Below are 16,244 nucleotides of genomic sequence, written 5' to 3'. Positions count from 1 at the left end.
AAATCGAAGGGTGATGTTTGTATAAGTTATCCACCTTATTCTATACAAGTAAGGCGCACCTATATTTTGTTAGAAGATGTAGTTGTAGTGTCCGAAACCTTATGTTAGATTGAAAAATCATGTTCAATCTCAATTATGAAATTTAAAATTCTGAAATGACTCATATTAAACAGATCTATAAACATTTGAAAATAGATCCAGATGATTTTTAACAATATGTAATTCTTTTAGGACTTGAAATTATTTTTTGTATTTTTTTTATATCCATACATCTCGAAATCTAGATGATCAATTGGACCATCTTTTCTACTGGATTTTTTAGGTGCACCTTACTTCTACAAAGAATTACAACCTTATATAAACTTTTTTCTAAAAAAAATGATAAAACAAAAAGAAGTATAACATAATAACATTTTAGGGCTCAAAATTCATTTTATGTTTCAAATTCATGATCGTGGTGGCGTAAAAGATGGGCTTGCAAAATTTTAGTTTTAAACTCCACGTGCAAGATAGATTTTGGGAGGCCGCACTATAGCAAGTACATCCTGGACACACCTAAATCCTATAGGTTGGAGCCAACCCCAATCTGACCGATATTACGAATGATGTGTGAGAGAGAGATGGGGGTAACAATGAAAATTTTCATGAGACGGCAATCTATTTTAATTAGAATGTGTGGACTTTGCACTCTTTTCAAAGATGACATTATTTTGCAAGATGTATCAAATCTACACTGTCTAGTTGAAATGGATGGTGTAACTATAAAGCATTATAACCTCCTTATTTTAACTAAGAACAATGGTTTCATGCGGTTTGGACCGCATTTCTACGATATGCAATCTAGAGGTATAAAGCATTTAAGATGGACGCAAATAGGTGGTCCATTTAAAAACAATTGTAATTAACGGTCCAAATGTTTTTTTAATATAATTATTATTTTTAGTTTTCAAAAAAAAAAAATTATATTCACGATCTCCATGTTAAATATTGTATATAGTCTAAAAATTAAGATCAAATTATATTTAAAAAATATATTTATTGCCAAGCTCACATTTCAGGGCAAAAGAGAGGGTAATGTTGAGAGGGGAATCGAGGCAAGATAGAGAATGGTAAAGGAAGAATCTGAGGCAAGGGAGAGAGATATGGGTGGCAATGGGCTAGGTGGCTTGGCCCTAAAAAATGAGGCATTGAGCCACCAACTGTGGCTTAAGGATAGGGCTGGGCCAGGGCCTCCATCCTAGTTCGTCTTGGACTAGCCCTTTTTTTCTCTTTTTTTTTTTGTTTTTTTTCTAAACTTTAGATTTGTTTTGCTTTTATCTATCCCCTTGCGCAGTTTTATTGGTCCAGTAAAGGTTGGGCGTCGGGCCAAGAGCCGGCCCTTTGGGGACTAGGGCTTGGGTGAAGGGTAGAGCGGGTAGTTGCATACCTTGAGAGAAAGGGGCAACAATGAAAGGAGAATTGGGAGAGAGACAATAAATGAAAGGAGTGAGGCAAGAGAGAGAGAGAGAGGAAATTGAGGGAAGAGAAAGAGAGGAAGAGGAAGGGGAAAGGATGAAAGGAGAATGGAGAGAGGGAAAGGAGAATTGAGAAAGCAAAAGGAGAATGAAGAAGGAATTTGTTCCTTTGACTAATTGACATTCGTTGTATGATGTCTTCCAATTCATATGTAATCTCACGAGTCTCACGAGATGAAGAAGCAAAAAGAACAAACGGTTTCCATATGCCTTTGCAGCGTAACGGCCACATTCATATACTCCTCTCTCTCTCTATCTATCTATCTACCTAGTAAAGGCAAAGGCAAAGCATACTCCTCTCTCTCTCCTCGTTTCAAACACGAAGCAAATGCAATGCAAGCCTATCTCTCTTCCTGTTTCTACGCAACGGCAAGAGGGCTGCTTTTGTCATGCATCATGCAATTCCCATGCACCAACGCTTATATAATAACCCCTCTCTCTCTCCCATTGCAAGTCAGTCGAGGTTTTCTTCTCCCCATTCATTCATATTTGTTGAAACTGGTTACTTAAGAAAGGAGAAAGAAGCATTGTGATTATGTCCAAGGAAGATGAAAGGCGATTGTATCAGTGTTTTAGGAAGTATGATATCATCTCAAAACAGGTATATATACCTACCTGCCTCAAAAATGGAACATCTTTCTCCCTCTCTCTCTCTCTCACACACACACTCAAAACATTTGCCTGTCTTTGTGCTCTCTCTCTCTAACACACTTATCTCTCTCTCTCCGTATCTCCCTCTCACCTGTCTCTCACAAACATTCTTATGTCTTTGTGATTTCTCTCTCTCACACACATACACAAACGTGTTCATGTCTTATTCATCTTTCTCTCTTTGTGTGTGTGCAAACATTCTCTCTCTTACATACACATTCATATTGATCTTTCTCTCTTTGTGTATGTGCAAACATTCTCTCTCTTAAATACACATTCATGTCTTAGTGATATCTCTCTCTCACACACACGTTCATGTCTTATAGATCGATCTCTCTCACACACACATGTTCCTGTCTTAGTGATCTCTCACACACACGCGCATGTTCTCTCTCTCTCCAAAGAAGCTGATTAGGTTTTTGGGTGGTTCTTTCCGGTTTGACGAGCTTGTGGAAATGGTGGAAACAAATATCAATAAAAGAAGCAGACCTCCAAAAAGGCGAAGAGTCTCATCATCAGTGAGTATCATAAGTTCAAATCACAACAAATTATACATGGGAAAGGTCCTTATAATTCCCCTTTATTGGTCAAAAAAAACAATCCCAATACTTTCCCTACTGCATGAAAGATACATACTCCCCCCAATCCAGCAGTCCAATTTAATCAAGTGGACCATTCACCGTTTGATTTAGATCTAACGCCTCATAGTATTTTATTTTTAATTTTTTTCTAGAAACTATAAAAATAATATGAAATTTGGTATGTGATATCATCTCAATGAGGTGCACCTAAAACAAATATTTAAAAAATATTTCCGATAAAATACAATGACTAAAATACCCTTTACATTTTTTAGGGGCTTTTTGGTTATTGTATTTTATTGTGAATATTTGTTTTCTTTTTTTTTATAGGTGCGAGTTTAAGAGAGGAATGGATGCCCAAAATTTGGTGTCTAAACGTTTTATAGAAACAAAATTTCAAATAAAATACTATAGAGGCGTGACATTGTGATTGGGGCCATCTCAGCCATCCATTCAGAGTGGACGGCTCGATAGGAAGAAGTATATACGTTTTATATAGTAGGAGAAGTATAGAAAGCTTGCCCATTATACATTTACTTTTCTAAAAAGATTATAATTACTTATAAAAAAACCAATTATCAAGAAATTAAGACAAAGAATGTTCTCTATGTTTAATTGGTTAAAAAAAATTAAGACAAAGAAATTTGGAATTTTAAAAATTCTACTAGGCCTTTATTGTTGTTTCTTCGAAAAAATTATAACATTTTGACAATAATTATGATTATTATAGTTATTATTGTTTTTGTTATTACTATTATTATTATTCATTCATTTTTACATATGGATATGTTCCCAAATACATTCATGGCTTGATGAAATATATATATATATATATAAAGAGAGAGAGAGGCTGCTTACGTAACAATATCAGCCAACGGTCCAGATTTAATCCGAACCAATCTGATAGTCACGACCCCATTTCATATTTAAATTTTTTTTTCTATAAATTCAAATCATTTAAAATTTAAGTTGTTCATTCTTCTCATCAAGGGCACACCTAATAAAAATATTAAAAAAAATAATTCGAGAAATATAAATTGATCAAAATACCTCTGAAAAGTTTTGAAGGTATTTTGGTCAATTTATTTTTTTATATTTTATTAGATTCTCCTATTATTTAAGAATAGACACTCAAAATTTCAAGTGATTTGGATTTGTCAAAAAATATAAAAATTCAAATACGAAATGAGGTCATGACTGTCAAATCGACCCAAATTCAATTTGGACCATTGGACTGATACTGTTATATAAGCAGCCTGGCTGACTCTATCATTTTCTTATATATATATATATATATATATATAGAAGAGGGGCTTTTCCACTTTTAATATATTATTTTTTCATTTCTTAGAATTAAATTGAGGTAGTTTACCCTGCACCCACTTTTTTTTTTTTTTTTTTTCTTATAGGCAATTCACCCTTTTGATATAAGATTTTGATTAATCAACCGCAATTGATCATCGGGAGCTAAGTTCATAAACCCTTATCAGCCAGCGGACCAAGGGACCTTGGCCCCTTGGCTGAACCGACCAATTCGGGCGAGTTCGAGTGGACCGGCCCGAAACCTATACAAGACAAAAAAGTTTAGATAAGTAAAAATTTTAAAATAAATGAAGGTAGAAAAAATAAAACTAAAATCAAGCAAAATGGATGCGAAAGAAAATTGATATATAAATGGGGAGATTTAAAGAAATCTAAAAATAAGGACAATATAAAAATAGAAATTAGCGCAAAAAACACTCACCAATCCTTTTTTAAAAACATCCAAATCATATAAAAAATTTATGCACTTCCCATATTTTTAACAACATTTGAATTTTTTTTTAGAATTTTTTAATATGCCCTGAGTTGTTCATACAACTTGGGGATACCTTAAACTCGCCGCCCTATGGATGAATCTAGCAACTCGCCCGAGTCTATGTAGATTCAGGCTAGTCATGGACCACGCACATGAGCATTTTCTACACACTCCCTTAAGTAAAACTAAATCTAAGAGTATTTTTAGGCCAACAATTTGGGGGATGTATATGTAGGAAATGTATACAATGTCACCATTTACTTTTACTTTTTTTTTTTTTTTGGAGTAATTCAGCGGGGATGGCGAGCCCCTACCTATTTTTTGAAAGCATTAGTGGTTTTTAAATGTGTTATGTGATAATAGAAGCCTAGACCCTACTTGGAGCACAAGTGGTGCTACCACCACGACCCCAACCCTATTATTAAATAAACCATTTACTTTTGATACAAAGAGGTCACAATCATCATTGACTATTAAATTTGAAATTAAGTGGTTAAAGATGTGTCATTATAGGGCAAAGTCCAAAATAAAAGTTTACGAATGTTGTGGCACACTTTTGTTAATTGGATTTCACATCCAATAGCTAAACGTGATTGTGACCTCCTTGCACTAAGTGGTCATAATATACAATATCATATACATATATAAGGATTGTATATTATGAGATGATTTATCATTGTTATAGGGAGGTCATAATCACTCTTAGTCATTTGCTGTCAAATTGGATGGTTTAGGATGTGTCACAAAATTGAGAAAAAAAATTATTAAACTTTGAGTCTAGTCAATTATACATTTACAACTATCTGATTCAAAATCTCATAGACTAGAGTGATTATGTCCTCTTTATACTAAAAGCAAATAGTCTCTTTGTATACTTTTTCATATATGGGTGTATATGTTCGTATGTGTATATGTATTTGTGCATACAAATAACTCAACACTCTAGATGCGCCTGAAGTAAGCGACTGAACAAAGAATGTCCAATTTTTAGACAAAACGCTTATCAATGTTTTACGGATTCAAAATCCAAAAATTTTATATTGCAAAAAAAAGAAAAAAAAAAAGTATACAAAGAGATCATGTACCTTAATATAAGGAGGTCACAAGTACTTTTGTCTCTTAGATTTTAACTCAAGTAGTTGTAACAGTATCATTGATTGGATTCCAAGTTCAAAAAAAAAATTCTCGAACTGTTCGACGCACCCCAAATCATCTAATTAATGTCTAATGGTTGGTATCGTTGTAAGAAAGACAAGTAGTCTCATATTATACAATCCCAAAGATAAAATCCTCATATGTAGCTCTTTCACCTAGGGCAGGGCAAGTGTGTGCTTGCAATTATTGAGAAGTCATATTCTGTTCAATGAGAGAGTGTGTCAAACAACAAATTAAAACCATCAAGGAGAGAGAAACAAACAGACCACAAACAATAAATTAGGACCATTTAGAGAGAGGGGAAATTTTAGGACAGACCATAATCAATAAAATTTGGACCATTGAGAGAGAGAGAGAGAGGATGTTATTAAGGTGTCACGCTGAATATTCTGTAGAGCTCGAGAGGAATTGCAGCAACACAAGAAAACATGGATGGAGCCCTTGTTGAGACCATCACAAGGTGTTTCCAAGAGTTGGACGCTAACTCCACCTAACCCTAAAATGGGCCGTTAATGTTCTCTCATATTAATTCCAATGAATACATAGACGACAGTTGCATCTCTATCTCTCTCTCTCTCATGTCTGTAAATATATTCTCAGACAATACATAGAGAATAGTATCTCTCTCTCTCTAGTTTGTATAACCATTCCCAAAGAATACATAGGGAATTATTTCATCTCTCTCTCTCTCTCTCTCTCTCATTGCAAAATGTCATGTAGGGAGAGTGGTGTACCTAAAAAGAGGACTTCTTAACAAATATTGAAACTGCAATCTTTTCTTCATCAATGACGAGTGTTTATAGTTATACCCTAATTTTCTTTATCTAAAAATTTGACTTTCATTGTTTTAGCAACTTTAGGTGCAACAAAATCAGTTCTTTTCCTTTTCTCTTTTTTTTTTTTGCTCGTGAATTGAGAGATTTCCAAGAAGTCACTACCAAACACTAGTGACGCACTACCCTTTCAATTACAAAAGGTATTCATATTACAGAAAGAGAGAGAGATAGGGAAGAAGCATAACCTTCAATACAAATATATATATATATATATATATATATATATATATATATATAGAGAGAGAGAGAGATAGAAAGAGAGAGAGAGAGAGAGAGATTCCTAATAACTCTGAAGCACCTCTCTTTAAATTACAAAAGAAAATGTTGCTGAGCTCTTAAGCACCCATCTTTCAAATACAAAGGAGAGTGATCCTACCACAAAATTATAGAGAGAGAGAGGGGGAGCGAGAGAGTCATATAGAGTAACTAACAAGCAGGGCTCATCTCTGAAGCACTTCTCTTTCAATAACAAAAAGTGGTTTCCTATTACAAAATTACAGAGGGAGCATTCCCTGTAAAGTTTTCTTCATAAATTCTCTTTACAATTTTTGGGATAGTTTGCTGCATTTTAACTTCTCAGCTTTAAGCTCTTCCTCCAGGGTTCCCACCTGTTCAACAAGTTTGAGCTTTTCCTAACCAACACAACCATCACAAAAAATATAAGCCCGAATGCAAGCACCATCCAAATTTGGCAAATACATATTTCTTTCACATTTATCTAATGTTTTCTAAGATCCCCGCTAAATCGCCACCCTATTTTAATTTTAATTTTTTATTCATTTGTAATTTTTTTGAATCATCGATTCAAACCCGATACAACACGTCAATCTGGCTATCCAACATGGATCTATGGGTGAAGGCCTCAAGGGAAACTATATTTATGATCCAATGAAACATTGAAAGTCTGAAGTTTTCCATTTAATCATCCCATTAACCTCTCATTAATCGGAAAAAGGTGAGACCCACCAAAACTTGGCCTGACCCTAGTGTACTCTCTCTCTCTCTCTCTCTCTCTCTCTCATCTCATCTCATCTCAATGAGAAATATTGCCATTCATGGGTTATTAATGTTGCGGTTTTTTATCAAAATGTATTTGTCATTTAAGCGGAATTTATTAGATAATTATCAGGAATTTAATATATTGAATTAATATATTATACATCGGAAAAGTATACAATACGCTTTTACATTTAGTACACTAAGATCTTAGTAAATCTTGACTAATAAATGTGAAATTAAGCTGCTACATTTATTCTATTGACTAGGTTCAAAGTTTAAAAGAAATTTTTTTAAACTTTGTGTGATACACCTAAATTGTCAGATTTCACATTATTATATTATAACATAAATTTGTTGTTAAAATAGAAAATACTAGTTCAAATTCCACAATGAAAAACATATATATGCTAAGAATTTCATCACAAATTTATAAATGATAAATTTCACAATAATTTTAAAGTAACGAGTAAACATATTAATGGATTGTATCTTTCTTGGATATTATCGGAGTGACTATTGCATTAGAACTTATTCAAATAAGGGATTATATACTATATGACCATTTAACTTTCTTACAAGGAGGTCACAATCGCTATTAGTCATTAGATGTCAGATTGGATGGCTTAGGGTATCACAAAGTTTGAGAAATTTTTTTTTGAAGTTTGAGTTTAGTCAATGACACTCTCACAACCACCCGATTTGAAATCTGACAGACATTATTACTTGTGACCTCCTTGTATTAACAACAAATGGTCTCTTCATATATTTTTCTTTATAATAAAGATGAAATGAATTTATCAGTAGATAATTGTCACCAAGTCATTCATCACCATTTATGTAATGATTGAACGGTGATAGACACTTGCGGCCATAGATTTCTATGGTGGTATGGATCATAGTATACTTTCCCTCCAGTCAATATATACCTCTATCTATCACATTTAATAGGAGAAATTAAGGGTCTTTTGATTGTTTCCAAACAACAATAGCTAGTTAAACCATTAAAGAGAGAACACTATTAAAGAGAGAGCAGAAGATTGCATACCCTTGCATGACTTATCATAAGCAATCACATCTTGACCGTCCATTTCCAATGGATGATCTTGTCAAACAGTAAACAGGTAGGACCCACATTTTAGCAATGTTAGACCCGCACTGTAATGGGACCATCCACCATGGGAATGGATGGTCAAGATGTGCTTGATTACGACACGCCGGGCTTATGTAACCACTCTCCAAAGGAAAATGGAAAATGAGACTACCAAATGCCACCTTTTGTAAGGTATCAAGAAGGCCCTTCAGGCTTTCATTTTCCTCTCTCTTCTTCTCAAGAACCTCTTTCATCTGCCAAAAAAAACAGAAAAATTTATCCGAGCCCATTAATTTCACATACAAAAGAAATTTCACAAGCTTCTTCTCCATTTCCCACATCCATTCAAAGACTTGGGAAGTTAATTATCATATCAATGCATAGATGCATCTTAAGCCCATATATTAACATGTCTACTTTCTTAATGTTAATGTGTGTGCATGCATGCACAGATCTGAGACACAAACTCATAAAGACAGAAGAGGAGGGGCATGTGGCGAGTTTGGAACGTCTCTATAAGGGATAGCTAGTATTTAGGTCAATCTAATGGTAGACTCTTCAAGAGAAACAAGAATAGAATTCTCTGAGAAAAGTCCAACCTGTATGTGTGTGTGTGTGTGTCTGTGTGAGAGAGCAAGAGAGTGGGAGAGAATTTTCCCCGGGCATTGGAATCAAACAAGACAGCATAAAACACATAGTTCGCTACAACAACATAAGAACCAACGATTAAAATTACTGGACTGATTTAGGACTTCCCTAAGTTGGCTCGGATTTGGACCTCGGTAATTCTGCAAGCAAAAGTCAGGAATCGCCCTGAGTCTCACCCTTTTTAACTTCTTACTGTTGATTTTTTACCGACTAAGTATGAGTCGGACAGGGTGACTGGGGATGAGTACCCTAGCGAGTCCAACCCAAGTCTTGGTTCTCAAAAACTGATAGAATAGACCAAAGCTCAAGGCAATATCCCAGAAGCCATGACCGAAGATCTAAAAAAATAAAGAGATAATATACAGCACTCAACATCCTCCATAACCATGACATGTAACAGAAAAGCAAATATAACATCAAACAAGTTATGAACCATCCAAATGTGGTTTGAGATGATAAATCACATACGACCTACAGTAATGCTTCACAGTTGCAAGGAATATCAACAAATTTATAATCTTCGCTAGGTTTTTCAAAGAAGCAAAATTTTATTCACTGATACCCCTTGAAACTTGTTCTTTGTCAGAGTTTAACCTAGTTTTCTTTTCATTTTCAACTTTCCTATTGGAAAGCCATTCATTGCATTTTTAAACTTGTAAAAGTTTTGTATGGACTTGGATGAAAGCAAAGCGAAAGGCAAGACCACAAAGGATATACACCCAACCACAAAACTTTCATGATGTGCAACTATATCAAGCTTAAATGATATTTGTGTAATTAAAAAATGAAGCAACTTTCGAGTTAGCTTAATGTGAAAGGGCCTAGCCATAAACACAAGAAGACTTTTAAGGGATTTTGTGGTGCTCATGAAGCTGTGTAACATGGACACTTAAGCCCTGGTCTTTTGGCATGTCGACACACCAAGTACGTGATAATCTATGTCTGACACTTTAGATCATGGACACCTCTTATTTACCTTTCTTTTTCAAATTTCATGACAAAGTACTAAATGCCACCTAAAATCCCACTTCCCCTTTTCTTTAATAGTGCACCGTTTGAAGTGTCTACAAGGTCAATTTTGATATTAACATATTTGACATATGTATCCGTATCTAACGCTCATGAATGTATATAGCTACAAGTTGGGGATGTTTTTGAAACTGAATGACTAGTTACATTAAATTTACCTACTTCCTGATGCATGTGCACACTATTTCCATTCCTATGTAATTCACCATTATGCATCCCATTGAAAGCATTGTTAGCACATTGTTTGTCCCCTTTTCTTCTTTGCAGAAAATTAAAGGTGGAATTCATCATCATCATCAAAGCTTTTTCCCAAGTATTGAGGATGGCCACACGAATCCTGATCTATCATTCTGCTTTATCAAAGGCCATACCTAAAGGTAGAATTCAAACCAAAATTGCACAGCCTTTTCCCAACTATTTGGGATGGCCACATGAATCCTGGTCTGCCATTCTGCTCTATCAAGAGTCCTACCTAAAGGTGGAATTCAAATCAAAAATTGAAATACAATTCTTGTTCCAAACTAGGTTAGATAGATAGAAGTAAGCGGTAAATCATTTTACAACAGCAATTTCAACCAATCATTAGGAATCACCTCTAGGACTGAGTGGTCAAGGAGGCAGGGAACCACAACATGATGTCTAGAGTTCTGTTCCTACCGAGGTCCCAAGTCAATATTCAAAAAACATCTCAATCAATCATATCAGTCTACCAGAGCACCAAAGTTGTTTGATTACTCATGGAGGGAAGAAACAGATTCTTGCATTTCAGGGGTAGTTCTCAGACTTGCAACATGACGTATTCTAATAAAACTTCAGATGTCGTTATTATAATCGATAAGAGACAATTTTTCTCTTTGTTTTTTTCAACTAAGCCTTCGGCTTAACAGTGAGATGCCCCGTTTGCAATGAGAGAGGGTTGGTTTCAAACCTCTCTCTCACAAACAACCAGGTGGGTATACCCAGAAAAAGAAGAGACAAGTTTGTGTGTAAGTATCAGACCTTTATATATTTAGAAAGACCATGACTAAAGCAAAATTTTTGTTTGAATATTGATGCCCCATGGGAAACAGGTCCTCTATATGGGTAAAATAATGGCTATAGCCACCACCTAATGCATCAAATGGGAAAACTAGCTTGAGGAAGAGTATACCTCAGGTGACAAAGAATTCAAGACTTCCAATGCATCCCACCTATAAATAGAGTTCCAAACAATAAAGGGAACTAGATTATAACCCAATCCAAACCATTCATCAAATTTGTGAAGGACAGAGGAAGGAATGGCCTTAAAGTGTGAGGCCATTCCTGAGGTATCCAAATAACAAAGGTCAATTTTTGGTTCTAAAAATCCCATACCATAAAAAATCCCATATCATAAACAATAGGTAAAAAGAAGAGAAAGGAATGGCCTTAAAGTGTGAGGAAGAGAAATGAAAAGGGTTTCATAGTGTGTTACTCATAGATCCTCATGAGTACCAGCAGATAACACAACTGCCCCTTCCTTTTTTGTTTGAAAAAAATGGAAAAGTATACAAAGAGACCATTTACTTTTAGTACATGGAGGTCACAAACACTCTTGTCCATCAGATTTCAAATCAGGTAATTGTGAGAATGTCATTGAACAGACTCAAAATTTAAAAAAGAAATTTCTTGAAGTTTGTGGCACACCACAAGCCATCCAATGTGACATCTAATGGCTAGGAGTAATTGTGACCTACTTGTAAGAAAGACAAATGGTGTCAGAGTATACAATCCCCACAAAAATAGAAATCAGTAGCCTTAACAAAATACACTAATCATTATAATTACAACATGCCCTACAATGCAACACAACTACAACTAACCATAATAGAAATAATTCAAAAAATAGAAGATACCATGAGTCATGCATTATTGCAAATCATTGATTTGCTAGCTATAAGGCCCAACTTACTTCTTAGAAAAACAGTATGCTTAAACCAAGAAAGAGGAAAATTTCCGTACCTCGACTACCTCCTGCATATAGTTCCTGGACCTCTCCGCCTCCTCATCATATTTCATTCTCCATTCGGCTGATTCATCCAATGCTTCATTGTGAGCACGTTCGAACTGTAACCTGCATAACGTATACGATATATATGATACATAAAAAAGTATACGCAAGTGCTACTCAAACGAATTATGAACCTACTTGGCTCTCTCGACTAGTAAGCTTAGTCTGTCGGTTCAGATTCCATGTAATATATGGGGGGTGCGGGGTGTTAGATAGAAAGAGAGAATTAGTGATAGTACTAAGAAGTCCCCATGATATTGCAATCAATGGAGAGCAAACTCATACAAGTTAATAAGGCATAGAAGAAGAAAAAGCATAAATAATTTTCAAGGTAAAAATAATTCCGCCGATATAGCAAAACAAGCTCTCAAGATAAAAGTGCCTCCACAAAATTACTGAATGTGTCACAAAATTCGTGTTTCTTCAGCCATCCTTATAACCATTTTAATATCTAAAAATTGGGACCATTTCTTGATTTGTATGTGTCTTAGAAATGCGACCAAATTTGATGAAAGGTACTGACCAAAAACTTGATGGAATGAAATCCTCACAGGAAAAGTACAAGCAAATTATAATGAATCCCTACAAAGAAAAAATTAGGTAAAATGAATCTTAAGTGCGTCAAGGGGATCAGAAAAGGTACACCAAAAAGAGGAAAAGGATCAAACTCAAAAAACAAAAAAAGAATAGGGCAAGGTGAATATATCTAAGTACTATCTTTTCAACTTTAGACTACCATCGACTCTAAATCTGTTAGTGACAACAATGAGAGAGTAAGAGAAAGCCTAAATAGAGAGAAAATACAAGGAATTATAAGTAAATAAAAGAAATTATGGACTTTCATCCCATTTTACAATTTAACAGGATGGGTTCACAAGTGGGTCACAAGGAAATAATTAGAATTGCACTTTAACTATCATCTAGTGGAAAGTAAGCTCATTTTTTAGAATTTGAGCCCAGGGTTATGAGAATCTACAAATTTCAAATTTCCTTAAGGAAATCAATCAATAAACACGCTAGAAATGCCTGGGGATTCATCTTGTTATGACCTGTAACCAACTTCAAATAGATTTGAAGGAAATCAATCATAAACAAAATAGAAAAGCATGGACTAGTTATGATCATATACAAAGTTCAAATGGATATCAATGAATGAATCAATAAAAAAACTAGAAAAACATGCGGAGTTCATCTTGTTGTGATCCTGTACAAATTTCACACGGGCATCAAGGCAATCAATCAATTGGCACGCTGAAACAAATGTCCATCCTATTGATCATACAATCAACATCAGTACCCAACAAAACAGAAATTGAATTAAGAACAAATTACTTAACCAAAAACTTGAGAACATGAGCCCCACAGAGAGAGAAAGACCTGATGAGTTGTGGGTCTTCAAGAGAGATTTGTGACTGAACAGACCATAGCCTGAGGTACATAGCACACCCCAAAGCCAGCATCACCAGCAGCCCAACAAAAACAGGGCCTTTGAGAAGAGCCATCAACTCTGTCAACTTAGAACCCCTTATTTTGTCCCCTTATATATGTTTCTCTACCTCTCATCTGTACGATGTTTTTCCCCTATGAAACCCCTCTTTATTGGAAAATGGTTTCAAAGGCCTGGAGCCCTATCAAAATAAATAAAATGGTTTGATAGGACTGCAGCTCTATCGAAATAAGTAAAGCCTCACTTAATAATTAATTGAAAATTTATAATTTAAGCATCCGAAAATCTTTATATCAATCATCGACTTGAAAACATTAGGATTTCAAATAAAAAAATAGTGTACATTTTAATAACTTATCTAGAAGGTCTATTTCTCTTTAAAAGTAGGTGTCCAAAGATCTACGAGATCCCTAAAATTTGTTGAATTTCAAATTTTATCATCAATGGTAGAAATTAATTTTAAAACTACGGAGATTTCCATTGCTGAAAGTGCTTTCTAGAGAGGATTGCTGACAGTGCTTTCTAGCAAAAATATGGTACAGGTGGCTAAGGATACAAAACAACTCTCCTCGTATCCATCAATTGTGAGAACTTCGTGAACTTCGAAAGGTATCTGAGCAGTGATTTACATAAGGCCTCAGTTTTAAGAAAGAATAAGAAAAGCAAAACCGTGAAAACCTTAGGGTCGTTTGTATCCTTTAAAAAAGTTTATCAAAAAATAGTTTTTAAAGGAAATTCTCTGTTTGTGTTGTTTGGATCCAAAATTTGGAACATAAATATATATATATATATTTGGCAAAAAGCATTTTCTTTATTTATAGCCCAAAATAAAAAAATTTATTTTCATGCCTTCAAAAAAAATTTCTTTCATACCAGTTTTCCTTCATGAAGCCGAAACCTTACGCAAAACACTTTCTCTCTCTCCCCCCTTAGTAGGGTTGGGTCTAATTTAACCCAACCGGGACCCAACCAGACAAGATCTAACTTAGATGTGGACCTAATCCAACCAGGTAGGTTGGGTAAGGTCCAAATCTAAAAATTTAAAAAATTTATATTTTTTGTAATGTATAGTTAAGGAAAATGGTTTGGTAGGGCTGGAGCACTATCAAAATAAATAAAGCTTCATCTCATAATTCATCAAAAATTATAATTCAAGCATTGCAAAACTTTTACATCGATCATCTCGACTTGAACATATTAATTGTGAAAAAAATTTAGGATTTTAAGCTCTTAAAATATGTATATTATAACAAATTATCTACAACATCCATTTCACCCTAAAATTAAGTGTTCATAGATCCGCAAGATCTATACTATTTTTTAGGTTTCAAATTTTATCATCAGTGTTGGAAATTAATTTAGATCCATCATGAAATTTCCTTTGGCGAAAGTGCTTTTCAAACGATGATCTGAGACGAGGATTTATTTTGTTTTCATAAAGCCTAAGCCCTATACAAACACCATCCTATAGTTAATAATATTCATATGTATCTTATGCTTCCTTCCTCTTCTCAACCCTTCACTGTTGGCAACACTTTAGCTCTCTCTATGAAGACTGTGAACCTAGTTTCTGTGAAGCCCTAACAGATCATTATAAGGCCTCAAAAGAAATTGATTATATAGGGTTTTTCACACATGCCTACAAACGTGGGGAAAAAAAACAAGCTGATAAATTCCTTCCTTTGAACTCTTTGCATGTGAAGATGGTTATGTGAGTTTGAAAATGTTTTCTTCTTTTCAGTGTAAAGCCTAAGACTTATGCTTTAAGCTAAATGCACCCTTTTACATTTGGATGCAGTTTCTATAAAGCCAAGGCCTTATACAGAAAAGTAAGTCTTCAGCTTGAAACCTCGTCTAGAAAATACTTCGGGTATGTGAAATCGCTATGATGGCTCTAAAATTCATATCCGCCAATATTGTAAAATTTATGGCTTAGAAACCAGCACAAATTTTATATATATATGAACATTTGAAAATGGAAAGTCTAGATATTTTATTATAATATAAACTTTTTTAGAATTTGAAATCCTATTTTTTTACATCCCTAATGGTCAAAGTTTAGATGATCAATTTGAAGGCTTTCTTATGCCAAAACTACAATCGTCATTGAGTTTTGAAGTGAGGCTTTATTTTTTTCCATCCGGATTAGGCCTTACAATTTTTCAAGGTTATGGTTTGCATAAGGTTGCAACCTTAAACAATCAAAATAACACTCATCTCGAAATTCTATCATAATATGTAATTTTGGTGTCAAAATGCCTTAAGATAGCTTGGAAAACTATTTTCATCTCGAATTATACATTTTTAAACTTCAAAAATGATTCAAGTTATATCTATAAACATATTAAAATCTTGAAAATTGACGGTCCAGATAATGTTTTGCAAGATGTCCTATTTTTGGCACTCGAAATCTTTTTCTTTTTTATTTCCATAGATATTGATGTTAAGATGATCAATTACAGAGTTT

At 34.4% G+C, this 16,244-nt stretch overlaps 1 protein-coding gene and 1 long non-coding RNA gene across 6 annotated transcripts; one reads left to right on the top strand and one right to left on the bottom strand.

Moving 5' to 3' along the window:
* Positions 1-1,946: 1,946 nt before the first annotated feature.
* LOC110007472 (uncharacterized) lies at positions 1,947-12,264 on the top strand. Of its 3 annotated transcripts, none has more exons than XR_016059321.1 (3): positions 1,947-2,115; positions 2,528-2,683; positions 10,569-12,264. It is a non-coding gene; the product is annotated as an uncharacterized LOC110007472 (long non-coding RNA). The 3 variants fall into 3 exon arrangements; XR_016059322.1 differs by lacking the exon at positions 10,569-12,264 and adding an exon at positions 9,077-10,230; XR_002281325.2 differs by lacking the exon at positions 10,569-12,264 and adding an exon at positions 6,095-6,503.
* LOC18995780 (acyl-CoA-binding domain protein) lies at positions 6,820-14,683 on the bottom strand. Of its 3 annotated transcripts, XM_088871976.1 has the most exons (5): positions 14,292-14,376; positions 13,708-13,958; positions 12,282-12,393; positions 8,807-8,878; positions 6,820-7,167 (listed from the first exon to the last, which is right to left on the bottom strand). In XM_088871976.1, the coding sequence occupies exons 2-5, from the start codon at positions 13,830-13,832 to the stop codon at positions 7,075-7,077; spliced, it is 402 nt and encodes a 133-aa protein (XP_088728102.1). In that variant the 5' UTR covers positions 13,833-13,958; positions 14,292-14,376; the 3' UTR covers positions 6,820-7,074. The 3 variants fall into 3 exon arrangements, with proteins under 3 accessions (XP_088728102.1, XP_011624266.1, XP_020524376.1); XM_011625964.3 differs by having other exon boundaries at positions 13,708-14,683; XM_020668717.2 differs by having other exon boundaries at positions 8,797-8,878; positions 13,708-14,472.
* Between the last annotated feature and the right edge of the window lie 1,561 nt (positions 14,684-16,244).

Source organism: Amborella trichopoda, chromosome 7, assembly GCF_054954075.1.
Source record: "Amborella trichopoda isolate Santa Cruz 75 chromosome 7, AtrichopodaSantaCruz75HAP2 v2.0, whole genome shotgun sequence".
In the NCBI taxonomy this organism is placed as follows: Eukaryota; Viridiplantae; Streptophyta; class Magnoliopsida; order Amborellales; family Amborellaceae; genus Amborella; species Amborella trichopoda.
Note: the sequence above shows the minus strand (reverse complement) of the source record. Positions and strands in the feature narration are given on the sequence as shown.

What these genes read in the sequence shown, in the direction of transcription:
- LOC18995780 (XM_011625964.3), bottom strand. Translation starts at nt 13,832, where the DNA reads ATGGCTCTTCTCAAAGGCCCTGTTTTTGTTGGGCTGCTGGTGATGCTG. An exon ending in GAAGACCCACAACTCATCAG is followed by an intron (nt 12,394 to 13,707) that starts GTCTTTCTCTCT and finishes TACGTTATGCAG; the next exon opens with GTTACAGTTCGAACGTGCTC. An exon ending in TTCTTGATACCTTACAAAAG is followed by an intron (nt 7,168 to 8,806) that starts GTGGCATTTGGT and finishes TGTGTTGGTTAG; the next exon opens with GAAAAGCTCAAACTTGTTGA.